This window comes from Galendromus occidentalis, unplaced genomic scaffold (genome assembly GCF_000255335.2).
Source record: "Galendromus occidentalis unplaced genomic scaffold, Mocc_1.1 scf7180000077536, whole genome shotgun sequence".
Taxonomy (NCBI): Eukaryota; Metazoa; Arthropoda; class Arachnida; order Mesostigmata; family Phytoseiidae; genus Galendromus; species Galendromus occidentalis.
Window position 1 is genome coordinate 507,141 of NW_003805524.1, and position 27,803 is coordinate 534,943.

At 51.9% G+C, this 27,803-nt stretch overlaps 5 protein-coding genes across 5 annotated transcripts; 3 read left to right on the forward strand and 2 right to left on the reverse strand.

Moving 5' to 3' along the window:
• Positions 1-1,059: 1,059 nt before the first annotated feature.
• LOC100897177 (glutathione reductase, mitochondrial) lies at positions 1,060-25,747 on the reverse strand. Its single transcript, XM_003748566.2, has 9 exons — positions 25,715-25,747; positions 4,391-4,526; positions 2,987-3,214; positions 2,737-2,840; positions 2,525-2,633; positions 2,159-2,419; positions 1,619-2,058; positions 1,257-1,518; positions 1,060-1,080 (listed from the first exon to the last, which is right to left on the reverse strand). Exons 2-8 carry the CDS (start codon positions 4,503-4,505, stop codon positions 1,417-1,419), a joined length of 1,359 nt encoding a protein of 452 aa, XP_003748614.1. The 5' UTR covers positions 4,506-4,526; positions 25,715-25,747; the 3' UTR covers positions 1,060-1,080; positions 1,257-1,416.
• pelo (pelota mRNA surveillance and ribosome rescue factor) lies at positions 5,018-7,662 on the forward strand. Its single transcript, XM_003748567.1, has 7 exons — positions 5,018-5,228; positions 5,770-5,862; positions 5,954-6,104; positions 6,212-6,527; positions 6,683-6,847; positions 7,077-7,269; positions 7,398-7,662. The coding sequence occupies exons 1-7, from the start codon at positions 5,188-5,190 to the stop codon at positions 7,591-7,593; spliced, it is 1,155 nt and encodes a 384-aa protein (XP_003748615.1). The 5' UTR covers positions 5,018-5,187; the 3' UTR covers positions 7,594-7,662.
• Positions 8,865-16,650, reverse strand: Gug (arginine-glutamic acid dipeptide repeats grunge). The gene is made up of 8 exons (XM_018641480.2): positions 16,612-16,650; positions 12,362-13,657; positions 12,192-12,260; positions 11,009-12,089; positions 10,672-10,922; positions 10,123-10,554; positions 9,859-9,989; positions 8,865-8,868 (listed from the first exon to the last, which is right to left on the reverse strand). The coding sequence occupies exons 1-8, from the start codon at positions 16,648-16,650 to the stop codon at positions 8,865-8,867; spliced, it is 3,303 nt and encodes a 1,100-aa protein (XP_018496996.2).
• On the forward strand, positions 19,231-21,287 carry LOC100897613 (suppressor protein SRP40). Its single transcript, XM_003748569.2, has 3 exons — positions 19,231-19,435; positions 20,033-20,271; positions 20,612-21,287. Exons 2-3 carry the CDS (start codon positions 20,050-20,052, stop codon positions 21,131-21,133), a joined length of 744 nt encoding a protein of 247 aa, XP_003748617.2. The 5' UTR covers positions 19,231-19,435; positions 20,033-20,049; the 3' UTR covers positions 21,134-21,287.
• kra (basic leucine zipper and W2 domain-containing protein kra) lies at positions 23,424-27,803 on the forward strand. Its single transcript, XM_018641483.1, has 4 exons — positions 23,424-23,504; positions 24,833-24,920; positions 25,574-25,750; positions 25,886-27,803. Exons 2-4 carry the CDS (start codon positions 24,860-24,862, stop codon positions 26,917-26,919), a joined length of 1,272 nt encoding a protein of 423 aa, XP_018496999.1. The 5' UTR covers positions 23,424-23,504; positions 24,833-24,859; the 3' UTR covers positions 26,920-27,803.

Sequence of the window (27,803 nt, forward strand, 5' to 3'; positions counted from 1 at the left end):
GAAGTCTTGGGGCGAACTCCATTGAGTTTCGTGATTTGATCGAATTCTAGAGAGATGAGATCAATATTCACAAATCACGTCCTGGACCGAGGTTCTTCCCCCAGGTTTGACATTTCGTTCCGTCTGCGTATGTCGCATCGTCAAATGAATCAAAAATTCAAAACTCATGAGGCCAGTCTCAGCTCGTACGGGCGTCATTATCGGTAGCGTCTAAATTAGAATGTCCAAAAAAAGATCGAAACCCCGCTGCGCGAACCGTTGAATGTACCCTAAAATCCCGACCATAAGGAACGCCTCGTATAGGGAGCTTCCCGTATAAGGAACCCCACGAATAGGGAACTCTCCGTTTAAGGAACCCGGCCTATAGGGAACTTCCCGTATAAGGAACCCCGCCTATAGGGAACCTCCCGTATAGGGAACCCCACGTATAGGGAACTTTCCGTATAAGGAACCTGGGGGAATTCCCTTTTGGCAAAGTTTCTCATACAAAGAGTCCCTAAGGATAGGGTTCCTTACACGGGAAGTTGCCAATAGGCGAGGTTCCCTATACGGGGAGCTCCCTATAGGCGAGGTTCCCTATACGGGAAGTTCCCTATGAGTAGGGTTCCTTATACGGGAAGTTCCCTATAAGGTGCCCATTTCCGCATTTTTCCGGCTCCTTATGGTCGGGATTTTAGGGTACCTAATTTGGGAAACAAACCTCAACCGCTGACTGAGTCTGGGGAGCGTATCGACGAAGCCATACATGCACGAGAGATTCTCATTTCTCCTAATTCATCGTTGGGGCATATTTTGGAGCGTCAGGGCTAACAATCGAGCAAGTTCTGCTGCCTGAGAGCAATCATCAGGGGCGAGTCGGACTCTCCGAAAGTCAACGATCTTATGGCGCTAATTCACAGTTCTACCTGACTGACTGAGACGCCGCCGCCGCCCCCCTAAAAAAACCTCCCCCGTCCGACTGCGGGTTTCGGACCCCTGGCATTCTCGAGACTGACGGGTGACTCGGGCCATTAGTCTGGGGGATGGCCGAACATGTTCTGATCGCTCTGATATATGTTGCGATGGAGCATCCACCAGGACCTCCGATCAGTGGCGGATCCGAGGGGGGGGGCCAGGGGGCCATGGCCCCCCCCAAGAATCTTCGATCCCTATACAAAAGCATGGGCCGCGAGGTGGCGCGTCATCATTTTCGGCTCTTTCCCCCCCGAAAATATGACTTGGCCCCCCCCAAGAAAAAAAGCTGGATCCGCTCCTGCCTCCGATCGTATTTTATTCCAAAAACTAACGATGATGTTTAGGGTCGTAAATAGGAGTCAGAGTCGAAGACTCGAACAGAACGGCTGGATCGATCAACCGGAAGCTCAATTGACCGAAATCGGCGCATCGAGTCGATCGCTTCATCGTCCATCGATTCAATCACCTCATGGTGACTAATTCTTCAGCGGAGGTCGGATGTATCGCCACGCAGCTGTCGAATTGGGACTTCGTCGCGCCCATCTTGATAGCGACGCCGAATCCCTGCAAAGATCCGCAAGTGAATTGGACGATCTTTGCCGATGAGCCTCGCGGGTTATCACAAGCCCCGATCAGAACCCTGAGAAAAAACGATTTCTCCTACCTGAAGTATCTCGTCGACAGAGTCTCCGATCATGTGGAGTCCAACAACTTTCTCGTCAGCTCCTGCGCACACCAACTTCATAGTTGTTTTCACCTTCCGTTCGCACAGGGCGTAGTACATGGGATTGAAAGTCGATTCGTAGGATCGGACGTTTTCCGCGCCGAATTTATCCCGTGCCTCGTACTCCGTCAGTCCGATGCTGCCGATTGGCGGGTGGGAGAATATAACGGTTGGGATATTATCGTAATCTAGCTTGAGATCTTTCTGCTTGTTGAATAATCGCATGGCAAGACGTCGACCCGCAGCTATAGCGACTGGCGTGAGTAGAGCCTTGCCGCAGACGTCACCGAGAGCGTAAATCGACTTCGACGACGTGTTCTGGAACTCATCGACGATGATGTGGCCGTTCTCGTCCTGCTCGACCTTCGCCGCTTCGAGACCTGCAACGGTGCAAGTCGCCCGTGAGTTCTAATCATTCCTCGATTCTGAGGGCCCCTCACTGCGTTCTCTCGGAGCTATCTAGCGGCCGGAGTTTCTCACCAAGTCCTCCGACATGGGGATCACGGCCGACAGCCCAGAGCAAGCAATCTACATCTGGAATGATTTTCCCGGTCTGCGTTGTCACTGTAAGAAGAGAACCGTCCTGGTCAACGCGGCTAACCGAGTCGCGAGTTTCGAACTTGACCCCATCGGCTTTCATTTGATGCATCAGGTGACTTCCGAGAAAATGTTCGAACGATCGCAGGATGGCGGCTTTCCTGATGACGACCGTGGTGTCGACTCCAAGAGCATTGAACACCCCTGAATGGCGAACTTTGCAGTGAGAAAAATCGTCCCAGCTTCAACTGGCTATCGAAAATATATCATGAGCCCAGAAGTCGTGATGGGTCAAGAGACCCCTCGAACCTGCGATTTCTACGGCTATGTATCCGCTACCGACGATCAAAGCCTTCTTCGGTAACTCCTTCAGCTCGAAGAAACCGTCACTGTCGATGCCGAACTCGGCTCCCAGAACCTGAAAATAATATCATTGACCATCTCTCTTGTTCCCGCGAAATCATCGCTGGAGCACCGAGCGCCTCCAGATGGTGCTTCTGGACTTCGACAGAAATTCGAACCTCGGGAATCCTCGGCCGCCCTCCGACCGCGATCGTGATGTGATCTGCAGTATACATCTCCTCACCGACCTGGATTGTTTTCGGATCTACGAACCTCCCCCGTCCTGTAATCAATCAATGAGGAAATGGAAGGCTTCATTAGGAAAGCTCTTCGCGAGGTTTTTCCGGTCGCAGACATTCTGGTCATATTTGTGAGCAGCGACGCCAATGAGGAATGGACAGTTTTGAGCCAATCGGGTGAATGACCCACCTTTAATTAGCTCGACTTTGCTCGACTCGAGGTTTCTCTCGTAAATCCCATTGAGTCGCTCAATATACGCATCCCGTTTCGCTTTGAATGACGGCCAGTTGAAGCCTTTGTACTCGAAGTCGAATCCGTAGTCCTTGAAGTTGTGCATGAGCTCCCTCTGCCAAGCAGCGTACCAGCTGACCTTCTTAGGCACGCATCCAACATTGACGCAGGTTCCACCGAGACGGGCTGAACGGGGAAAATCGATACATCTATTAGAGGGATTCCGGATTTCGCACGATATCAACGAGCTACGGTTACCGGATCGGGATTCAGGGAGACCTTTATCCGTCAGAGTCCCAACTTGGATAAGTTTCGATATCGAGATCTCAGAAGCTTCACGGCGGTACAACTCGAGAGACCAGTCATTCTTTTTTTTTTGTCTCATTCATTGAGGATGTAGATGAAGCCCGCAATGATACGTCTACAATCGCGCTCGTACTTTTCAGCCTGAACCGAACAGCCTGATTTCGACGTCCCGGGGACGACCAGGCGGATATTGCTTCGGAGAATGAATCCTGCAAGCGAATGTTCTCGGGTGAAGCAAGGCTTAGGACCTGCTGTTCTAATACTTGACGCCGCACGGGATTCCATCGGAGGAGTGCACCTCCAAGCGGCTTCTCGAAAGTTGAAAGGGGAGCGGCTTCTCGAAAGTGGAGTTTCACTCCGCGGAGAGGAAAAAGCGGGAAATTACGGAAGGGCTGACCGCTGGGTTCTCGTCGATGCCACCTATATCCGCCTAATCCTCGTAGAGTAGAGCGTTGCGGACATACGATTACCCCGGCGCTACATAGCCGGATATTGAGCCGACCAGGATCCACAAAAGCCCAAAAGAGTGCCGATGATGCGAGCAACAAAAAGATTCAGCTCTATATTATCGGATTCGCGATTCTCCGTAGGCGATGGAATCCACTTCTAGAACATGAGAATTTTTCCTCAATCAGAGGTTGCATTCAAGCATGAGCACTCGTTTGGTGACATTCGGGATCTGATGCCATCTCTCTCGATAGAATCTGTTAATGAATTACCTATTCTGCGTATAGAATCGCTCCGCAGAACTGATACACTTCTTTGGGATCGAGACAAATCGAGCGCCTCCGGAAGCCTCCGAGAGGTCAGACTTCAACCCCTCAACTTGCTCTACATTGAGCGCTTCACTGAATCGGTTCGTCACGGAGCGGGTACTGTATCGGACTTCGCAGGGGTACTTCTTAGACTCCGAGATATCTCTGTGAACTCCGAAGCTATCCGCAGCATCCACCTGAGGGGGATCTCAGGCTATCTATACCATTTCAGACAGCATCCGCTCTCTACCCTGATTTCTGCAATTAATTCAAATCGACGCTGTGCGCCGCAGCTCATTACCTTCCTCAATGAGTCCAACTTTCACGCCGTATTCCGCCGCACGACGAGCACTTGCGATGCCACCCGATCCTCCACCCAAAACCAGATAGTCGAATTTCTTCGGAACAGGCGCCATCGTGAACGTCCTGAGGGAACTGTGAGCAAAAGTCGTCAGCCGCCCCTTAAACATGGGTTTATCGCAATTCCGTCAACGCCGCCGCTGCCGCTTCAAATCAGCTGGGCAGGGAACAGCGCGCACCCTTCGAATTCGGCGCCGACCTACGAGTTCCTGGAATGTTAATCAGCAATCGCGTGTGACCGATGCTACGCTCCGCTCCGAGACGGACATGCCCTCTTCGAGATCACTGCTCATTAAAAGTCGAGAGCATTTCTCACTTCAAATGAGATCTCACGATGAATCATGATCTCATGTCCATGTCACTAAAAGTCGGAATGGCCTTCGGGATGAAAAATAGGAGAAAATATCCTGCGGTTTTCTCGCGGCAACTGAAATCAGGGAGGGGCATGCCACTGGGGCGGAGACTGTTCATGCGAATCATAGTTTGCTCCGAGAGTTCAATAAGAATCGATGATCTCGCAACAGGAAACCCCGACTCTCCTAAACCACGGAAATAGATTCATTCGCACACGCAGATCACAGTCCTGCTCTCGCGTTCGATTTGGGGAAGGAGCCTCTCTGACTGACTGAGTGAGACTGCGCGTGTACCCTGGCTCTCGAGCGACATCCTTATTATTCTGTGTTCTTCGTCTCGGCATGAAGGTTCGGTAGACCTCGAGTGACCTCAACGAAGTCCAAAATGAAGTTGTTAGGAAAGCGTTTTGAGCGGGATGGGAGCGGGTAAGTTCGCACCAATAGGACTATACCGCCAAGAGGTCGAATGAAGCGGGAGTCACTGAGGAAAAGCTTCTGATAGTGACGAACGAATCCTGATCTTCCCTCAATTCTTGAGTTAAGAGCTACTTTCCCCGCCATACCGAGTGACAAGACAGAATCGCTAAATGACCCCGTTTCGGTGCTCCACGATACCCGTTGCATCGCGTTGCGGGCTCGAGGCGATGTTCCCACTCGGATCAGCTGTGAGAAGTGACAGAGTGTTCGAAATGTTACCGTGGAGACTCCATGGGCCACGGACTCGGGGACGTGGATTTCTTTCTCGTTTCCACCAATAGCCGCCGCCCTCCATTGATTCGCTTCATTACGACGTGCCCGATTCGGAAAGCGACGAATACCGGACGCAACTAAACCCAAAGATATTTTTTCTCTGACTCTTCGCGAAGTGGCGCGAAACTTACGATATCCAGCATGTTCTTCGTCGCTATATCATCTCCAAGTCGAATTCTCCCCGCGGTCGGTCTAACGCGGAAGGTACTCATTCCAGAACCGTGACCCTCATCCCGGAAGAACCTGAGGATATGTGGCACCTTTACAATCTACTGAGTGTTGATGATACGCTCGAGGCATCTACGATAAGGTTCGTCAGAACTTCGCGACGGACAAGAGAGAGCATTTCGTGAGTCTGGACTTTGAGACCGGAAGGATTAGCGAGCTTGTAATTTTTTCAGGAAAATTGTTCTGGAGTCCGACACTGGATCTACAGATAGCAGTCGCGTTAGGATCACGTTATGTATCCAAATAGAAACTATTGATTATGACACGTCGGCCTGTATGCTGCGGGTGAAAGGACGCAATATAAAGGAAAATGCGCACGTCAAGGTGAGTTCTTTGTTTTCCCTATGATGGCCTGTGACCTGAGGTACGGATCGCTCCACTCCGAATTTCGATCCCGGGAAAATTCCCCTCATCCATGCTCTGATTCGCAGCTCGGGGCGTATCACACGCTCGATCTTGAACTCAATCGCAAGTTCAAATTGTCGAAACTCGCGTGGGATTCCGTTCATATGGACAGGATGCGGCAGGCGTGCGATCCGACGCGCAGCGCCGATGTCGCGGCAGTCGTTATGCAGGAGGGAATCGCGCATATCTGCCTAGTGACAACCTCGATGACTCTGCTTCGCTCGAAAGTCGAGATGAACATCCCGCGAAAACGGAAGGGTTTCACGGCTCAGCACGACAAGGCCATGTCTCGATTCTACGACTCAATCCTGAGAGCACTGAAACAGCACGTTGACTTCGATGGTAAGAGAAGCGACGGACGGAGGGATCTAAGGAAGAGATTCCCGCGTAATTTCCTTCGACGAAGTCGATCACACGCGGAATCTTTCGATGAAACCCTCGAGAGAAAATCAGTGGAACCATTCCTTACAAAAAACGCTCTCCGGCTTCTCCCACAGTTGTCAAATGCGTCTTGATAGCGAGCCCAGGTTTCACAAAGGACCACCTCTACGATCGCCTGCTCAACATATCCAGTGAGCAACCGGAGCTGAAGTCACTGTTGGATAATCGCGCGAAGTTTGTTTTAGCTCACTCGTCTTCGGGGTTCATGGATTCGTTGAGGGGTGAGTTTCATGTTTCAGCTTGGGCTTGGAGAAAATCAGAGCTATGGATTTCGTCTTGCACAGCCTTTCATTCTCTGGGTTCGAGAGTGATGCACCATCTCCGGAATGATGAGACAAACGATGGCCGGGACGGCAAGCCTCGGCTGTGAGGTCCAGCCGGGAGGAAAGCTCTCCTAGGTTGCGACATCCGTACGATGAGGCACTCGACTCAAATGGCAATGAATTTTAGAGGTGCTACAGGATCCGACCGTGCAAGTGAAGCTGTGCGACACCAAAGCATTAGCGGAGGTCAAAGCTCTCGAGCGATTCTATGAGTTCTTCAAATCGGATCCGTCCAGAGCCTTCTACGGCTGGAAACATGTGGTGCACGCAGCGAACGCTCAGGCAGTTGACACCCTTCTCATATCCGACAAACTCTTCCGGTGAGTTTTTACATTTTTCCGCGACTCCACTGACTCGACCCACGATCGGACACTGTAAAGCATGCCCGGAGCGGAGTTGAATGGGCACTGCAGTAAATAATGCTCCTCGTAATCTTGACGATCCACAGCTGTCAGGATGTAGCCCAGAGGAAACGCTACGTAAAATTAGTGGAGTTGGTGAGTGAAACTGGAGGCGAAGTATTCATCTTCAGCTCCCTGCACATATCTGGCAAGCAGCTGGAGCAGCTCACTGGACTCGCAGCAGTTCTCAGGTTCCCCATGCCTGAGCTTGAAGACCAAGAAGTCGATTCCGATTCCGATTAAAATTCCAAGAGAGCGGTGCAAGGTGTCCCTGTCGACATAAATCGAACGTTTGCGGTGATCGCCACCGAGAATCTTGTACGGGGGCCTTGACACGAATAAAGAGGACGTGAAAGTGTTATTTTGGACGATTGCGAAAATAAGCTCTGCGTTCGACCAAAGAGGAATGCTCTCGCAGAATTTCAGCGCAAAATGTTGTTAATGTTTTCATTTGTAGCAAGCCGGGTTACCCTTGTTCAATCCTGAAAATATTGTAATATTGCGGACTGGATCGCTACTGAATAAATTGCTCTTGTTAATTGAATAGCTCTGGCCGGTATTCGATCTCGAGGACTCTCGCTCATCTATTCGACGGAAGAAGCCCGTCCGCTAGGCGGTTCTGAGAGCCCTCGAGGCTCACCCTTCTCGATAGTTAGAACTCTCCGGTTCTGTCTCATTGTAAGTAGTCCCATTTATTCGCATGGTCTCTCTACAATCAGGTTATTTTGAATCGAACTCAAGATAACTCCATGAGGATATTCCATCCGCTTGGATCTGACGCTCCGTTTCTGACTGAGTGGAACATCAGTCGTTCTCCACAGAGTGTTCGAGAGGATCGAAACGATCTTTACCGTCATTCCGTTCATTTGATTTCTGAACTTAAAAATCATTCTTCAAGCAAGAGAAGGCGCTAGGAGGCGCGTTTGCCGTGGAATCGTTACATATACATCGCTCGATTATACTAAATTCATTCTGCGGAGGGTTACACCCCATGAAAAACCCTTATAGTCACGCTTCCCTGTCATGTTCCCGTATCTGCATAGCAATCAAAACCGAATCATCCACTTTCTAGAGTTCTTCTGCCTACGTTTGGGTGTCATTTGCCGAAACAAAATCATTTCCTGCCGAGTAGAAGTCGGCTCCAAATCGACCGCCGATTGCTCGAAGGAGCACGGTTTCCAGTCTTGCGTACTCCGAGCGCGCGGCTGATGGTCGTCGTCGCGGCGGTGGCCGTCGGAGCCTCTGAACAGATCGCGTTGCGGACCGAAGAGGAATTTCGTCACAGTTGTTCGCATTCAAAAACATCGGGTGAACTAAAGAAGAAAGTGCTACTGCATTTACATACACATACTATAAATACACGGCATAGTACACTAGTACCCATGTGCGTAGCATCGTTCCGGACTGCCAGTAGATCGAAACCTTCGTCAATCAAGTCTCTCGTTTTCGAGTTTCCGTCAGATGTAGAAGTCACCTTAGCAGCGCCTTCTCGTAGTTATTTTCCGCCGCATCGTTCAACTATCAGTATGAATAATCATTATGATTATGGTCATGTTATTACCGTGATAAGGATTGTGTATCAAGATCATCATTACAAATAATTACAGCATACAGATTGGTTTGCCACAGGTGGTCGATTGGTGGTCTTTTCAGGCAGCGTCAGCATCGAGAATCTCAGTCAGTCTCAGCATAGGAGTGCCTCGGCGAGCGAGGTTTGAATAGGTAGAGCTGCGACGCTGCTCATCACTTTTTTATATTATGAAATCATCATCATCGGGTTCTCGTCGAAGACTCAAGCGAAGGCTCTTCGAGAGCGACGCCGCTCATTGCAGCGTGCGATGTTCGCTGACGAGAACCTCGTGTTCGGAGGAGAGCACAACCGAAAATTATATATTTCGATAAATTATTCGGATCCGATTCTGCGGTGATCGCGTCAACATATAACCATTATACTTCTTCTGCAAAAACATCGTCGAGTACACGACTCGTCGTCCATTCTCGCTCAGATCATTCGGGGATTTCGCTGGCCTTCCGAAATATCGAACAAGAGCGAAGAGATCGCCATGGACAGAGAGAGGAGAAACGAGCCTCCGATCAATGAAAACAAGTCGGGGAGCGATAAGAGCTATTCCCCCGGTTGGCTTCGCATTCCAGCTCCGCAGGAATACTCCCCACAGCGGTCTTCCAGCAGCAACTCGGATATCAGCTCGACCTCCGTGTCGTCTTTAGAGTCGGGAAGAACCCTTTCTCGTTCGATTGGATCAATCGAGTCAGGAGGAACGCCGGAACGGGATACCATATGACTTTGGGAGTGTGTTGCTTCCGTCGTCTCAGAAACGACACATGTCGTTGTCGATTCGCTCCCGCGAGAGATCGACGTACCTAACCATGACCCCTTCCTCGTCTGAGCTCCGCGTTCAGGGTCTCCGTTGCTGCTGCTGTTGTTGCTGCTGCTGCTGCTGCTGTTGGTGTTGTTGTTGTTGTTGCTGCTGCTGCTGCTGTTGCTGCTGTTGTTGATGCTGCTGATGTTGCTGGTGTTGATGCCGCAACATTTCCTCGTGCTGAACGAGCAGCGGGTTCTGCATGGCTTGTAATCGTTCGAACATTATTTGCCGTTGTAGCTGCTCGTGCTGCACCATCTGAGGAAGAGAAAAATCCGATGTCAACGATTGGCTCTAGCACTCCGTCGATCTGGAGCCGGGAGCCTGTGTTTTCATGGGGTGAGAGAAGAGCCCAGGGGTTATTCGGGCGACGATTCGAACGGAAACTCACAGCAAGTTGTTCCCCGTAATTGACTGAATGCCGGAGGAGAGCAGCTGCCGCCGCAGAGTGTGCTCCCGCTGGCGGAGGGGGTGGGGCTCCCGACGGAGGTCCACCTGGGACTCCGGTATCGTGGAGATGCAGGTGCGTGTGGGCGTGAGTATGGAGTTCTCCGCTGGCTGACTGCGCCGCGCCGCCCGCTTGCAGCCGCATCGCTGCGAGGGGATCAGAGGCAAGATCCAAAGGTCTGCTCGGGTCCCCGGGGTTCGGAGCTCCAGGAACTTGGAACATACCGAAGGGGGGACCAGCTCCGGCAGGGTATCTTCTATCAGCGCTCAACCACGGGTCGCCCATCGAGAACATCGGTGCGACGGCCGCCTGCTGGGCTGCCGCAAGCGCCGCCGCTCTCTCGTTCGCTTCTCGTTCAGCTCTCTCTCTTTCGCGCTGCAATTTGAGAGCACGAAAGAAAAGTTTTAGAAAACCGGCGGTTATTGCCGCGCGCTACGCAGATATGAGCGTAGCGAAGCTGCATCATGTCCCGATAGCAATCGACGAACCTACCTCTCTCTGTTCTCTCTGCTCCCGTTCTCTTTCTCGCTGTTGCTGTTCTTTCAAGTTGCGTTGATTCTGCATTTGTTTCTCCATCTCGGCTTTCATTTCCATATCTCTGGCTGCTACTTGAGCATACATATTCATAAGCTGATAATGCATGTACGGGTCGATACCATGAGCTGTTAGTCCGGGTGCAGGTCGCAGTCCCGCTGGGTGTCCAGGGAACATCATGGGGAGACCCGCGGGCGGCCGAGCGAATTCTGTGGAGAGCGATTATTTTTTTCATCAATCACCTCGCCAAAAAACCTGTCGACCTTCCATTCTAGCGAATACGCGAGATTCTCACCTGAGAGCTGCCTCAGAGCCGGACTATCCGGTGCGCCCAGATGCCCAAGCGGTGAGGGCTGACCGCCCTGATTCCTCTGCTGGGAGGCGGGCGCCTGTCTGCTGGAACTGGCCATCGGTGGATGTGGGAATGGATTCTGGCCCAGAGCCGCCTGCTGCTCGGCCTGTTGCTTGTGTCGCGATGCTTCTTCTTTTTCCTGTGCTTTTCTCGCTCGCTCCTCCCTCCTCCGTGCCAAACGCGAATCCGGAACCGGCTTGAACGTCAAGTCCGTCCGCGCGCACGAGTTGTATTCACCTCTGAACCAATGCCGTAGGAAGATCGCCGACTGGCTCCGATGGCATTCGGAGTCCTCGATTTTCGGCTCGGGGCTCGGACCTCGACGCTCGGAGTCCGCCGCTAGATCGTTGGCGTCCTCGGCGTTCTCGTTCTGTCCGTGGCCCCGCTGTAGAGCGTTGGGCGCCCCAGCCAAGCCTCCGAAGAGCGGTGGATGACCCGGCATTCCGGGATAGCCCCCGAACAGCGAGGGAAACGGAGAAGGAGCTCCGGACATGTGCCTCGAAGCTGGATTGGCTGGGGCTAGGAACGGCGGGAATCCCCACGGAACTGGATAGTTCGTGGGATGGACCTTCGGGCTGCTTCGAGGACTTCCGCTGGGCGTCATTTCGCGTTTGGGACGAGGCGATTCGCAGGACGGCGATGAGGTCAGCGGAGCAGTTAACGCTGCTATGGACAGGGGAGACATTTTCGGTGGCATCGCTGATGACGAAACAGGACCGGAAACAGGCGGCGTCATGCGGCGCTCGAACGACATCGCGGGCGGGGTCGCTCGAGGGGTGTCAGGAGTTCGTCTTGACACCTCTTGTTTCACATACACTTCTTCGGTCTTCGGAGAGACAAGAGATTTCGCGGGAGAATAGGCGATTTCGCGCGTTTCTTGTTCCCTCTTCGGTTCCATGACGTTGCCGATGCTGAACGGTAACGATAGCGGCGGAGGCTGCGCCGGTGCCGATGCTTCCTCCCTGACTTCTTCCTTCTTCACCAAATTCTCGGCTTCTGCCTTCGGTGAAATCGACGTCGGAACCTGGAACGATTATGGCGAATTAGATCAATGAAAATCCGAAGTCCCGAAGCTCGGTCGAAGCACGGGAATGTGGGCGGCAGCGTCAAACAGTATCTCCTGTACTGAGTACTGAGTACTGATCACCATCATCAAAATTATAATTGGGATTTTCTTGATCACGATATATTTGATCTGTTTGAATGATGAAAATTTCAGAAAGGATCTTAGATTGAGAATAGATGGCCTTTCCAGAGCGAAGGACAATAACACGGCTCGCCAAAACGCTGACTCACCTTGAGGTTCTCGGCTGAGGGCACGGAGCCATTGGGACTGAGTTCATTCTGTGATGAAGAATCCTGTGCTTGCTTCTTGGCTTGGTCTTTGCTGTCGACCGCCGAATCGGTGGAACGCGTTTCTGTCGGAGTACTGGCCGCGGTTGACGAGACTTCATTATAATTACTACTATTCGGACTGTTTGTCTGATTATTTACAGCAGGAGCAGCACATGTAGCGCTATCGGGCTCTTGCGAAACTTCCATGGATTCCTGCTTGACTTCGCTGGGAGCTCGTTTCAACGACTCCCCGTGGGGAGTTGGTGCGTTTTCTTGTTTGACGCTATCAGGCATACTGACGTCAGTTACGTTCGCGGGTGTATCTCCGCCGGCGCTGCTACTGCAGCTGTTCTCGTTCGTGTCGGCCTTCCGTTCGTCTTCCAGGTCGGGCGTGCCGTTTTCTTTCTTTATTCCGTCTTCTTGCGGGGTTCGAGGTTGTTGTTGCGATGGCTGCTGTAACGCTTGAGGTGTTTGTTGCTGTTGTTGTTGCTGTCTGGCTTCTTTGTCCTTGCCGTTCTGTTGAGGGGGCGTTTTCGTTTTGACGTACCACTTGCCGGTGTCACCGAGAACGACTCCGACCGGTTGGCAGAGGAAAGCGGGACTTTCTCCACTTTTCTTTATCGAACAATCGTAGCAGTAGAGATCTTTGCCTTTTGCCATGAACCAGTCGCGCGGAGTGGCGATCAGGCACACCGAGCACTGCGGGGCTGTACTCAGCACCAACTCGAAGTCGGTGATACCGTTCGAATCCTCATGATTAGCTTGTTCTTTTCCTTTGCCCTTCTTGTCTCCTTTCGGCGGCCGTCTCGTGTTGCTTCTTCGGGGCCGTCGATGCGGCCTGCATCCGAGGGCGGCCGGCGTCTTCTTCCACAAATAGTAATACTCAACGAGCTCGGACGTCTCTTTGTTGGGGAGTAGTTCTTTGCGTATCCGAGAGAAATTCTTGCCGAACTGACGTAGACCTCGTACGAATTTCTTCTGGTCCTCTTCGTTAAATTTATTATTATTATTTGTGCGTCCTCTCGGGTTCTTCACAAGCGCCTGCAATGCTTTGCCAGTGTCGTACTCGCTGTCGTGAAGGTGGTTCAGGGCGTTGATCGTCGTGTCGTCTCTCGATGCTGCCACACATCCGTCCTCTGCACTTCCTCCGTCGCACATTCCTGCAAAGGCTGCCATGGAGCGCGCCGCGCGAAGGTACATGAGCAAGTCACAGTCTGGAACGCCAGGTGCCCATCGGAGTTCTTCTTGAACAACATTCTGGAATGGAACGTCGGAATTTCAGTGCGGGCTGTTTGACTGTAGGTAATTACACAATTGAATTACGGATTGAAAATCCGGCTAGGCCGAGAATATTCGATCGTCTCATCGATGCAGCCACGTCCACTATCAACAGAAGAACATTGCGGAGCAATAATAATGATCTGGGTATTGGGAAAATCGTATTCTTCCTCATCCGGAAAAACGGTTGGTCATCGAGCCGGTGCTTCCTCACGAGAAGATCCGGGGCACGACTTCCTCTCACATCAATACCGGGTGGTGCCTCACTCGATTCCTCACTTCGATTCTCGGAAACGCTGAGTTTCGGAGAAACATGACCGCATAAGACCGAACCTCAAGCCACCACCAGGGGTGAGACATGGACATTTGATCAGCATAGCGACTCGGAGGAGAGCTGCTCAGGATCTCCTCGAAAATGTCACACGTCAGCTGCTCGTTGCTGGTGACCGTGGTAAAACTTTCCCTGGATACTGTCTGACTGGGCTATCTTCGGAGAGTGATTCCCGATCGAGATGGGTCCGTGAGCCGATCAGCCAATCGAGCTCACGGAGTCGCTCCGACCGTCGTTTCACGAAGCGATATCACGGCTCTCAAATACCCGTATGCAAACCCGGAAAACGGCACGAGGAACGTTTTCTTCTCGGAATATGAAACCTTTGGGGTATAGGATGTCATTCACGACTCGAATCAAATTTGTTCCGACGTCGAACCCATGATTCAGCTCTGTGAACGCCGATTTCTCTCCTCATCCGATTGAGTCGAGTCATGTACGCAGGCCACGGACGGTGAACGGAACTGTCGTTCGGAACGCGAGAGAGGGGGAGAAGGAGTCTAATGAGAGAGCGGCTTGTCGATTTTCCAGGGCGATCTTTCATGCCGCACGAGATGACTCCGAGCTCTGAGCCGTTCATCACTTACACGCTTGGCCGCATCCGACCGACAAGACAGCCTGGGCTCTAGAGGTTTCTCTTCTTTCCAAGGTTCGCTCCTATACCTTGACCAGTATGCATGCGACCCGATGATTTATTGACGACTCTCGCGAAGCCGTCCCGTCCATCTTGGTCGCATCTCGACAAGATCTCTTCGCGCTTTTCAAAGCGCTGCGTATGTATGAAATTTATTTCCCGTCCGGAAATAGTGAACTCCGCGCGGCGGGTCGAGCGCTAGTCGGAGTTGCCCAATGCGGTACATACATCAATATCGCGAAAATCACAATAGTTCTCATGTACTACGTCCCACCGAAAGAGGTCTGAGTTCACGAAGGTAACCTTGCCAAACATTTCCCAAACGTTTGACCCGATGCCTCCCGCCGGGGATCCCAAATCCCAACGAATCGATTTCACCGAGATCGTGAGCTAACACCCGCATTGTACACACATGGAAAAACCTGAGTTCCGCCGCTTCTTCCAGCAGCGAGAAAAGAGAGCGCTCCCTTCTGATTCCCTGATGCGGTCCTCCATTCCGAGGGAGGGAAACACCGCCAGCAACGTCAGGAATCGATTGCTCTCCATACCGAGCTGTGTAAGTCGAATCGATGCATCTCGACACGTTCGGGTAGACGCCCGAACACGCAGCATAACCGTGTCGCTCGACAGATTGGGCAGACAAATAGAGAAACAGGCAGGGTCACTATCTTCATCGTAGCCCGTACGCAAAGATGGTGACAGACAGGCTGAGACAAACGTGTCAGAGCTGGTGGTCCCGAAAGCTTTCTCCAGAGCGTCTACACACGGGAGCCCCGAGCGAATGCGAGAGCGTATCCCTCACAATTTTTCATCTCGAGATCCCTCGTTTGTGTGAGATTCTAATGACCACAAGGCGTGAGCGTGTGCGCGTGCGCGCGTATAGTGTTTCACGGGCGGGCAGGCGCGCGGACGGGCCGACGGCCGGACGGGCGGGCAGGCAGGCGAACGTGCACGCAGTCGGGCAGGCCAATCGACCGGAAGCCAGGCGGGTAGGCAGTCAGTCGGACAGGCAGATCACTCGTCAGACAGTCAACTAGAGAGAAGAAGATCGACGCGAGAAAGCGGAAAGTGAGCCAATCGCTTATATTCGCTCGGGCGCCGCGGCCACGACCATCGCCACCACCACCACGACGACGACGAGCGCTAAACCGTTGTCGGAGTAAAAGTGTGACAATTTAACAAATGTCCCTATCTGATGCGGCATGTCTCCGTATTTTAAACGCCATTCGCTGTGGCAGCCACAGAAATCTAAATATATCATCAAGCCGACCGACCGACCGATTGACTGACTGACTGTCTGTCTGACCGAGCGGACGACAGGCAAGCTCTCTAGTCCACTCTCACGCGGCAATGACGGCGGCCGTTGCTGTGACGGTGAGTTCAGTCTTTCTCGCCTGAAATCGGCTGAAAATCACTTTGGCAGGAGAAATACATTCGGGCGTCAACATGCGCTCTATCCAGCGCCGCATCGTTCACACATCGCTCGTGCTCGTTACAAGCAGCAGCCGCGGGCGGCCGCTGCCGCGACAGCCGCATCGGCGGCGGCAGCAACAACTACTACAAGAACGATATGGCGATTATGATCGGTTCGAAACTCGGATCGTCGGCGACGACGGCGATCCCGCTCGTTCCTCCTCGGATTTTGAGAAGCGATGCGCCGTGTTCAAATCGTGACTACAGTCAGCTTTGAGATCAATAAAAAATATATCCCGAGTATCGTCGGCGGTCGCGGCAGCGGCGATGCTTCGGGTTCTCCAGAAGAAAAGGTGCCAAAGATCGATGCATGCATGAACGCACGCTCGCTCGCTCGTTGGCTCGTGCGGAAGCACGCACGCAATCGCCACACTCTGACCGGACGATCGGTGCCGTGGACGGGGTCGTCCCCCGTCGACCGCGATCTCTGTCCACTTCCTCCGAATCGGAGGGCGTGCTGTGTGGGAAACGTGCGTTTTTTGGCGCCGTACTCACATCGTCTTGTAGTTGAAGCGTCCTGCGTTCGTGTGGCATCTCTCCACGGAAAAGAGGTAACTGAGCCTGATACGAAGGTCCCACTCGGATCTCGGGAGCTTCAGGCCCGGCACCTTCGGTACCGGCCGCCTCCACGGATCCGTCAAGAGCCTGACCACTTATCTTGGCTCCGAGGAGAGTCTTGGCTCAAAATCTCTCCTCGCTATTCGCACGGCTTCAGCAACACTTCACTAGTGATTCGAGCTCATGATGAGAGTAGACAGCAATGCCAGAGCCCCGATGTCACTATCCTTCACCCCACAACAAGCCGAAGACCACAACAACTTCTAATACAAACGGCAACCATCTTGTAGCCTGCTGTATTACTGCTCTACCTTAGCCCACAGCCAATCCGGCTTTCAATTCTCTCTGCTTCCCTAGATTGTACCCAGAATTTTCGAGGAGATTCCCTAGACCCATCGGAGAGCGTCGCTTGGCTTCGAAAGAGGGTATACGCCATCTCGAAACGTTCGCCACCGTATCGATGGGCTCTTCGTCTCGAATTCGAATTTCCGGCTGGCCGTAGAGCCGATTCTTTGGTTTCGGTCGCATCATCGGGTTCCTTCCGGAACATTTCGGTACGCCGGCGATAAGGGAATTTCAGGAGATTCTCGCGCCTGAAATCCAAGACCGCCAGCTCGGCTGGAGAAAATATCGCGCAATCCACCGTCCCGGATCCGCTCTGCCGGAACTGAAAGTTCCAGGCTGCTTCACGTCGAGTTTGCCGCGGGACGCGACCTCTTCGGAGAGAAATCCGTCGTCCTGGTTGGATGCGGCACCCTCTACGAAGAGGTTCTTCTGCAGCGACGCTGGTCTGCGTTGGCTAGGGAGGGGAGCGCGAGCGCCCTCTGTAAACATAACAAATCTTTGTTTTTCCTTCGCCTGATCCCCGCTGCTTTTCCACTGCTGCTGCGGCGCCTTCTCGAAACTCGCTGTGGGACCTCGATTCCGGCTCGTACGCTCTCGGACCGCGCCTGTCGTAGACCGTGTGCTGGACTCGTCTCGGAATCGTTCCGAGAGCTGAGTCTATCGGGGTACAAGCAAGACTTGAATGGACGGGCGATGAATGATGGGTCGATGGGGGATTGATTTCGATGATCTCTATGATCTCTGCTCGAAATTCGAGCGCGATCAGGCAGCCCTCCGACTTTGCGGAGTTCCAATTTTTCGGATCTATTCACGTCGGGGTGCGAATCGGGGAGGTAGGCGCAAGGGTCGGAAAAGCAGCGGCATCTTCTCTGCGCGACGACGCTCGACACGTTCATCGAAGGCAGATCGCCCGAAGAGACTCCGGAGGCTTCTCTGAGTGAGCTAATTCCCGCGATCGGCGGGTATGGCTATAATTATATTGTATGAAAATAAGTCCAGAGCCTAAGCGTGGCGATCACAAGGGCGAGGACCGCGAACTTTAATAAGGATCGATCAGCGATGCTCAAACGTGGGCTTATGACGCTGCCTCGAGCGATGGACGGAATAATTGTGGCTGACAGAGACTGGCTATTGCAGGGGTTCTCAACCTTTTTTGCCCTGCTGAACCCTGCTGGGGTTCCGCGGAACCCTTGTTATTGGTTTCGGACTCTATCTCTCCAAATTTTCCCCCTAATCACATCAAAACCTTCGACCACGATCGCATGAAGTATCCTGCTTGCATTAGAGCTTAGAAAATTCATTCCAATTCGATAATATGAATGAAAGTCTGAGCAGCCGAGCAGGGGCTCGCGGAACCCTGGGGTTCCGCGGAACCCAGGTTGAGAACCGCTGGGCTATTGAATATTATTTCGTATCCCGCACCCTGGAGAGGAGCTGTATTATTTGGGCGATCGTTCGGCTCAATCCGCAGTAGCGGGAGAAATATCCCCATTGCCTGTTGAAGTTCCCCGAGTCAATCGAATCTGAGTTATATCATGTCCCCGTATGCTGGGAGCTTAAATTATCTCTCGGCTAGGCGAAGAGAAGCCGGTGTCCTTAGCGAATTTCGAGTAAGCTCTTCAGAGTCTCATCCTCAGGTCCTCAAACTCGAAATCAGGCCGAAAATATCCGTGAGGGAGCTTCCCATATTCCTATCGACTATCGAAGTATATTCCCCAGAGACAGAGAGCTCGAATTCACACTTTTGAGGACTGATTTATGCTCAGTACATGATTGTAGTTGATCTTCTTGGCGAAAACGAGCGGCCCATCCCGGCCTCTTCCTGAGTTCATGAGATCACTGAATGCGTGAATTCACTGAATCACTGAATATCACATGGGCCCACCCAGTAATTCCAGATGATGGAGCGTGTTCGCATAGATTTATTTCCTCATAAATCAGAGGTGGTCGATGATACAGTCAAGAAGCAGGGGGAGCAACCGCCCGCTTGCACGCTCCATCCAAGCAAAGATCATGGGCATCGTTGTCTTCACTCTCCTCTCTCTCTTTCGACAGACCACAGATTCCGTTTTTGGGGGTCTAACCCCTCAATCCGCCTGTGCGCATAGACCCATGAACTCAACTTCCAAACAACTGCTCGCATATTTAGGCACACGTATCGGCGTGCAAAAGTTCTACGTGCAATCGTGAGAGCGTGCAAGCCAAATTTCATGTTGACAAGAAATTCTAGCCAGTAGAATCCAGCTGGAACCCAGCCGATAGACTCTGGGCCAGAGCTCTGAGAAAATCTACCAGAGCTCCCGGCCTTCGTGCTTGTATTTCGCGCTGGGGTGGTATGGTTCTACAAGTGTGATAGTTATCGTTGCGAATGATTCATCGGCCGGATAAAATTACCAGCGCATCGCACAATTCCAACGTAAGTTCCTTCGCTTAAAAGATCGAAAGGAGTTTTATGCTTCTCCGTCTCGTATTGTGGACGTTCAGAACTGAAAACTCTCTATCGTGCCCTGAGTCCCTGTACCCAACTCTGACCCATAGAAGTAGCTTCAAGAGAGGAACACCGAATAGCTCCGCAATAAGCGAGGTCAGCGTCGGCAGTATGGTTTTTTTCGGTTGTAAATGTCGAGAGTCTCATTTGTGGTGTACACGGAATTTCTGGTCCGGAACCGGAATTCTTTCGAGAATTCTCAGGACCCCCAAGAGATTGGCTTGCATGAAGCTTTCCTGTCATTGCCGTTGAGGGTCTCCGCAGGTAGGAATCTTCTTGCTCCTCCAGAAGGTTTCAAATCGATGACGTAACCCCTTAGACTGCATATTTCGGCGATTCATCCGGAGTCGAAGTTTCATGACGAAGCTCCAAGCTCTAGCGAATGGCTATGCCACTTGTCAGAATCGGTGTCGCGATGGATTTACCCGGAGACTGCCGCGACTGAATCTCATCAGCGGCTCTCCAAATGGCTGGGGAAGCACTCAGAAACCTGATCGGAAATGAACATGGAATCCATCTTCGCAGGTACACAAAACGCAGACATGCTGTCGAGAGCAGGCAAAGACCTGCTCAAGAATACGATCCACTCGGTGGGATTCCACAACAAAGTTCTCGAAGAGCAAGAAATGTGGAAGCAATGGGAACTTGAGAAGGGTTTGACGATGATGGTCAGCGACGACGTCATCAAGATGAGGGCCCGCGAAAAAGAAAAAGCTCGACAAGCTGAGAAGCGCAAGACACATGTCAAGCTCAGTCCCAAGAAGGTTTGTAGCTTCTCTCCTTTCCCCTTGAACCGCCAGCACGCCTCGTTTCGTCCATATCAGATCCACGGTCGATCGCTTCAAACTTCAATTTGGTCAGACTCGATTACCTTAGTCAATTTATTCAAGTTCGATTGATCCATTCTTATTCGATTTTTTCCGGTTCATTCTTACTGGATCAATTTTTTCATTTTATTCAAATTCGATTTATTTTTGCAATTATTCTTATTCGATTATTTTTCCCAAATTCAGTTACTCATTCAATTAATCCACACACGATCAACTTCGTCATCTTCTTCTCGACTGGCGAGTTCTAAGAAACTTGGTGACTTCCATTTTTCAGAGCACAGTCGGGGAACTAAGGAAAAAAACGCGACCGAGTGGAGCTGACACCGAGCGTTGGGATCACGCAGGATTCTATGAGCTCGAGTTCGGCTCATCTACCTACGGGGGTTCGAAAACCAGGAGGAGACCCAAGGAGGACTTCGACTCGAGTTCTTCGTCGTCTTCCTCATCGGGTTCCGCGTCGTCGACGACCGGAACGTCGAGCTCAACCTCATCCGAGACGACTTCATCAGAGTTCTCCTCGTCGGAGGATTCATCATCTTCGACCTCATCGTCATCCTCGAGCGAAGATGAGAGATGCCGGAAACGTCGACGTCATCGTTCCTCTCAGAAGGAGCGAAGAAGTCGCTCGAACACGCGGCGGACGCCAGACAACTGTTCGCGGAAGAGGGACACGAATCGTCGGCGACCGCAGCGAGATGAAGAGATTTCTTCCGAGTCTTCCAGTTCGGAAGACGATAGAACGCACAACGATAGGAGAAGGAAGTTGGCTCCGAGACGAGCCGTCATTAAGCATTAATCTCGCGAGGAGGACGGAGGTGCCGCGGCTTTACCAGCCAAAAGTGATTCTTGACGAGCTCGATGAGCTCATGGGATTCTGTTGTTACAATCTCTCCTCCGTGTTTGACTCCGCGTCATGGACATCTGGCGTCGCTCAAAGTTTCAGTCTTCGCGAAGCCATTATGAGTCAAGATGAGACCTCTTAATAAGGAACGACATGTCGAATTGAGGATTGATCAGCTCATGGACTCCTTGAAGTACCACCGGTGGAATCCTTCCTGAGATCGGTGCTCCCCCCACCGTCTCGTGGCGTCACAGCGACATGATCCCACGGTCATGAGTTCATGAGATGAGTGCTGATTAGTGAGAACAACGAAGTCTGGGAGCTTACCCTTAATGAGCAATGTTGTCCCTTACCCGGTCGAAAGAGCTCCATCCCGGAAACCGCCGAGACCACTAACAGAAGACCCCCGGACGGAGTTCTCCTTTTTCATCCTCTTGCCCTCGCTGAATGTACAGCTCAATCAAATAAAAATGTGCATTGATAGGGACTGGACGCAACAGAGCATCGAACTTCACGGACTATCCTTTAGGATGAGAAGAGAGGGCGCCCCGCATTCTAGACGAAGGAGCCGAGAACGGAAAGCTCCCCCGCTCGTTAGAGGGAACCTCGGCTCTTCGCGTTCCGTGTGTGTCCGAGCGAGCTCCGGCTAGAGAAGGCTCCGTTCACACTGTGTTGAGTATCGTGGATAGAACATACCTCTTCTGTGTGGTCCATAGAGTCTTCATAGCTTGGTGCATACATCTCCCCCCCTGTTAAGGGATCTGAAGTCGTTTCCGGAGCATTGGGCAAAAGCCTCGAACCATTCCCATTGCCGGAACACTCAGTCACAATTATTGGTTTCCCGCACACAGGCCTAGATAACCGAACTCCTGGAATACTCATCGTTCTCCGAGGGCTCTGGTAGCTCATGTCAACGTTCTGGGGCTTTTCATGTTCGACATACAGAACGTTTTCGTGCCCTTAAGGTAATTGAGTCACAATCTGAGAATCCCGAGAGAAGCGGAGCCGGATTACAGCTTGTGATGGAATACGAAACTCCCAGGGGAACCACTGGCCAAGTTGAGGCATTCGGCCAGAACTCAATTGGTCGGAATCGCCCCGCTGCCCGCGATTTTGTGAGTCGCTATTCTGCTAGGATTCGTAACGCCAAGAGAGAAGCCTGGGACCTGATCAATAAGCAAAGATCTTCTTTCCTCATTCAGTCATCGAAAGTCAGTCGTCTTGAATGAGGCCATAAGTGTCCCGGCGGAGCGTCAGTCTCGAGCGAAACACGGACACGCCTTGCTCTTGCGCGCCTTAGGCGAGGTCATGCCGCGACTACGGTGTCTCCTCCCGTTTTGAGGTCTCTTTTGCGGCCTTGCCTGATCGCCAACGTCTTTCTCAGGCGGTACCTGCTTTGCAGCTCTCTGAAGAACTCCGTCGAGAACACCGGAAGGTAGGCGAGACGTTTCTCTCTCGTCTGCCTCCAGCCTAGCCTCGAGCCGTAGGCTAGGACGGCCATTATGGCGCCGGGATTGCGCAGACCGCTTTTTCCACGATCGAAGCTATGCGCTCTCGAATTCAGGGTGATCGCTCACAGACGACGTAAGGTTACCGACCTCTCTCTATTTTATAAGCTTTCCCATGGAAAATGCTGAAATTCCTTCCCAAGTTCCTCCGGTACCCGCCCGAGTCATCAGGAAAAATGCCAAATTACACCCTTTTCCTGTTCAACTTCCTACCAATCGTACAGCTCAACTCAACTCCAAGTTTGTACCCCGCGGACCCCGTTTATGGAATCCCCTTCCCAGTCAAGTTTTTCCCTCACTATTCGATTTTGAATAATTCTTGAAATCCAACGGTATCCGCTCTCTTGTTCCGCGTAGAGGGCTTCAGTTCGTTGTTTTTTTCGTGAGTACTTCTCACAAGAGCCCCTTACTCCAGTCGAATTCTCCACTCTCCTAGGTCATACGTTGACGCATTTTTCACCATGCCCCACATCCGCTCCAAGAAAAAAAATCAACCCTCTTTAATCTTTCCCCATGAAGGGATTCTTTGCCGAGGATGTCCGGGACCTGTATGTAGCTGGGCGGCTCGAAATGAACAAGACAAACCGGCTCCTCGTCATTCGACTATGTAGACAGAGCTGCTCACGCCCGAAAAGGAAGGTCCGGCTTCCATCACCTTGGCGGCAGGACGTTCAAATTCAAATATCATTGAATTTCGCGCCAGGTGAGAGCCTGCACTGGGGCGCCACCGCGGCAAGATGGCGGCGAAGTCGTCTCGGTGAAAGTTCTCTGTGGACGACATCATTGCTGTTTCAACAGTCCAATTCAACTCACGTCACGTACGTACACAACCCAAAATTATCGCTTAAAACCCCCCACACGGGGAATTCTACCTCCGCTCCATATTCCGCATTGTTGTGGGTTTGGGTTCTCGCCAGTTAGAATAATTTCCCGAGAGGTGTCGGCCATAACACACGGCGGCCTGTTCTGGCGTCTCGTGTATCGCTGCACTTCTGGCTTCACCGACCACAGCTGAAGTGTTGTGGCTTGTCTCGAGTCGATATCCTCGGGTGCTATTCAATCCTCCCACCCGAGCCTGCCAGATCAGTTCATTTCACTAGACGTCAGTATCTTTCGCGAAGAATTAGGTGAAAACACCGGTGGCCGTTTTCTCCGCGTAGATGAGTGGCGTCTCGACTTCCTGGCTCAGCAGGTCCTCCTAGATCCGCATCCATTCTCTTGGCTCCCGACGCATGTCAACCCCTTGACCGATCGTGAGTCCCGAGAGTTTTCTGCTGAGGCTGGTCCGACACTCGATTAACACTCTGCAACGCGATAGCTGCCAGACCCTTCCGGAGAGGCTTGCGAATTCGATTCTGTCTGTGTGCCTGCCTCGTGTTGCCGCCTTGGAACGGTTAGCTTTGGCTGTGGTATCGCTCGCTAGTTTGCGGTCGCATCGGTTGCGACGGCCGAAGCTCTCGTTGAGCGGCCATTTTCCATTCCATCCAGAATCGAGGGAAATGTATGAGGTTAGGTTTCTCGAAGCCGAGTTGAGAGCAGCGCGGTCACCACGAATGGATGCCCTTAGCTCTCCGAAGCATTACACAGAAGCCGGTTGAGCTCCGCGGCCGCCCTGGCATGTCGATCTTCTGATGGCCCTTCACGGTAGTCAGCTTCCGGACGAAGTGTAATATGTCCGTCCGTACACATGGTCCGTATGGCCCGAGAGCTCCCCCGCCGTCATTGGTTCCTCCCTGGGCACGCGTTTCGGGCAGGATTCTCATTTTGCCTCTCCGAGATCTGAGTAGATTGAACGCCTCCGCTCCTCATGAACGCCGGGGCTAATGGATTCCCCCCAGAAACTGAAGGCTATGGTTGGCAGCTCTCGCGTCCGAAAGACTCATAGCTCGTCGGTATTCTCAGATCTCTTCTTCTGAGTCGCGTCCTGAACAATGCCAGAGACGCGCTAATGATATGATTCCAATGAAAGAGCCACCGACGGACAGTTCGTTTTTGCTCTCTGGATTTCCTGTTGGTGGAACCGAGATTCAAATACCTCAATGAGCACCCTATAATCGTTCGGGAGGCAAAACGCTACAGAAGCTATCCCGTCACGTTTTAGTTCATCGACCACTTCGCGTACTAAATGGAGATTCTTTGGTTGCAGTGACTCGGTCAGATTGTCAGCTCTTGGATGAGTCAAAAAGTAGAAAAGCCGTCGCTTTCAGGGCAACGTATCAAAACTCGGAAGAGGGGTGAGTGGAATCACAGACCGAATGGTTTTCTTCCCGCGCGCTGGTATAATTTGCAAGAAAGCAAGCTCCTCAACGAGTCCTCATTCCGGGGATCCCGTGCTCCGTCTCCGCATGAGCTGTCGGAGCTCTGACTGGAAACGTTGTAATAGAGACGCATAATAAAGTAACATTGATCGCTCATAGTATTACGAGATTGCGCTCCGGAGCAGGCTCAGGTAGAATTCCCCTCAGTGTCATCAGCCTCCAGGATTCCGTCAATAGATTTCGGAGTCCGCAGCGGGCGATTTCGGAAACAAGCGAATGTTCAAGTGGATCGAAAGATAGGGAGAACCCAGGAGAACTGATCGCGAGCAGAACCGTTCTCTGGCCCTCGGGATAAGTTTCGTAATCCTTGGGTTCTCCTTAGTTTCTAAATTGATTCGATCGAGCCATTCGTAATCGTTTCCATGTAATGCGTTTCGGTAAACTCGCTGAGATGGGATTAGTGAGACAATGTTTGCTGAGTTGTACAACTGCCCGGAGCTCGCTTATTCAAATCGTTCCGCGTGACGGAGGCATCCGATGGTTCGGATCGACGGAATCGGTCGCCCTCCTCGGGGTTATAACGCTATTACGTCGCCCGTCGTCTGACCAGGGCCGCTCTGTTTTCGCAGATGAAAAGGAGAAGTACGATACTATTGGCTTCCGCGACGCTATCCTGACTGGTTTTGAGAACAACAAGTGTGTTGCATCGGATCTTGACGGTGTGCATAAGTATCTCGATTCGGCTGGGAACAAACTCGATTACCGTAGATACGCCGAAGTACTTTTCGACTTGATTATCGCTGGAGGTGAGCCCATTTGCTTTTACGAACCACACGCTCGCAAGGGTGACCAATCGACTTTATAGACTGTGGATCAGCTCTTCGAAATTCTGAACGGTACGTGATTATTGAGATAGCTGACCCGAGTTCTTCATCCGGCAGGAATCCTCGCTCCTGGGGGCAGCGTTCTCAAGGATGCACGCAGTGATGGTCAGCCCGGCACAACGGAGATTTGCGTGTTCTGCGCAAAAGACGATCCTCATCTGAAGGGGTTCGCGAACCTGTTTGTGAAACTCATCCGCAGGTACAAATACCTCGAACGGTCGCTGGAAGATTCGTTCGGTAAAGTTCTCATGTTCCTGAGAGGCATCGAGCCAGAACAGCGTCAGAAACTTGCCACCGTGAGCGCACTACTGTTTTCTGTTGGATTGATTCCCCCGTCGGTTCTCACCAAACTGCTCCAGGATCACATCGTGAAAGATGGACTCGCATTTGCTTTCCTTATGGACTGTCTCAAGAGGTGGGCCGAGGAGAAAGACGCCGCCACCATTTGGAGCACCCTCAGACGTTGCCAGCTGGAGCAGAAGCTCCTCGACTTCATGCCAATCGCGAAGAGGAACGAGGCCAACCTAACCCTCGCGCTCAGCGAGAACGGTCTCCAGGCATTGGTCGATTTCCACAAGGCTCATGCTTGCCAGTCGGTCAAGCGAGAGATCCAGACGACGGTCTCGTACATGATCGAAGAGAACGTTTCCAGAGACAAAATAATTGAAGAGATTACCCAGAAAAGCCAAACCTATGGCCTCACCGACGCTGATGTTGTTGTTCTCTTGTGGAACACTCTCATGAACGTGAAGGAATGGAACAAGAAAGAGGAGCTCGCTGCCGAGCAGAGTCTCAAATACCTCCGTCAGGAAGCTGTGCTTCTCTCGGAGTTCGCGAATAGTGCCAAGGCCGAAATGGCCTTGATGCGAGCAATCCAGGAGTATTGTTACGACAACATCAATTTCCTCAAGGTCTTCCAAAGGATCGTGATTCTCCTCTACAAGCAGGACGTCTTGTCGGAGGACACCATCAACAAGTGGTACAATGATGGCCACACTCAGAAAGGCAAGGGCGTTTTCCTCGACCAGATGAAATCCTTCGTCGAATGGCTCAAAACCGCCGAGGAGGAATCTGAGGAAGACGAGGATTAGACCGTGCTGCCTCGAGCCTGACTTCGAGCACATCACCAATTACTATCTCGCTGGTTCCAACCTCTCCGATCATCATCAACATCATTATACGATTCTCGAGGGGCGAGCCAGCCAGCGCAGGAGGGGAAACTTGAAGAATGAATTTGTAACTTGGCGACGCATCCCGACACGGAGGGGGGAAAAGAAGGCCGACGAAGTCGCAGGCGAAATTTTTCCCGAGGTTGAACGATTCGACTGGGACGGACAGACAGACAAACACACTCACACATTAGCGCGAGGATCAATAATTGAAGAAGCGCCTGTTGTTGACTCGTGAAGGCACGGCGAAAACTGAATTCGAAGGAGTTCACGTAGTCTTATCATAAGCATGGGACGCTCGTGAGCTCCCCGCACATGAGTCAGTCACCTCGTTCTCGAGGGAGGTGTCTCTTTCTTTTGGTGTCCTCGAAGAGAGGCGCTGAAAATCCCAACCTCCTCCCTATTAGCGGCCTAGTACCAACTAATTAGTCGCTACTACTGAATAACGTAGAGCGCGAGCTTTTCAATTATATTTTTCTGGTCCCTCTACGACTCATACGAGGTGAAGCCCCAGGGCGTGACTGATGGTGGACAGGTCGAACTTCCGTCAGTCAATCAGCGACTTACAAGCCAGCCAACTATGCGACCGACCGGGCGGAATACAGTTAGGCAGTCGAACCTGACGGACAGATTTTCGAACGGACGGATAGAAGAATGGTTTTGTACCATTGGAATTCCTCTCCACCTTTAGGCAAGAAGAAACAAATGAATGGATTCAAACCTGACTCTTCTAAAACTCCATCTCGTTCGGTCCACGAAGCAACAATAAGGAGTGCTTATGTTTTTATAAATATGTGGCAATCGAA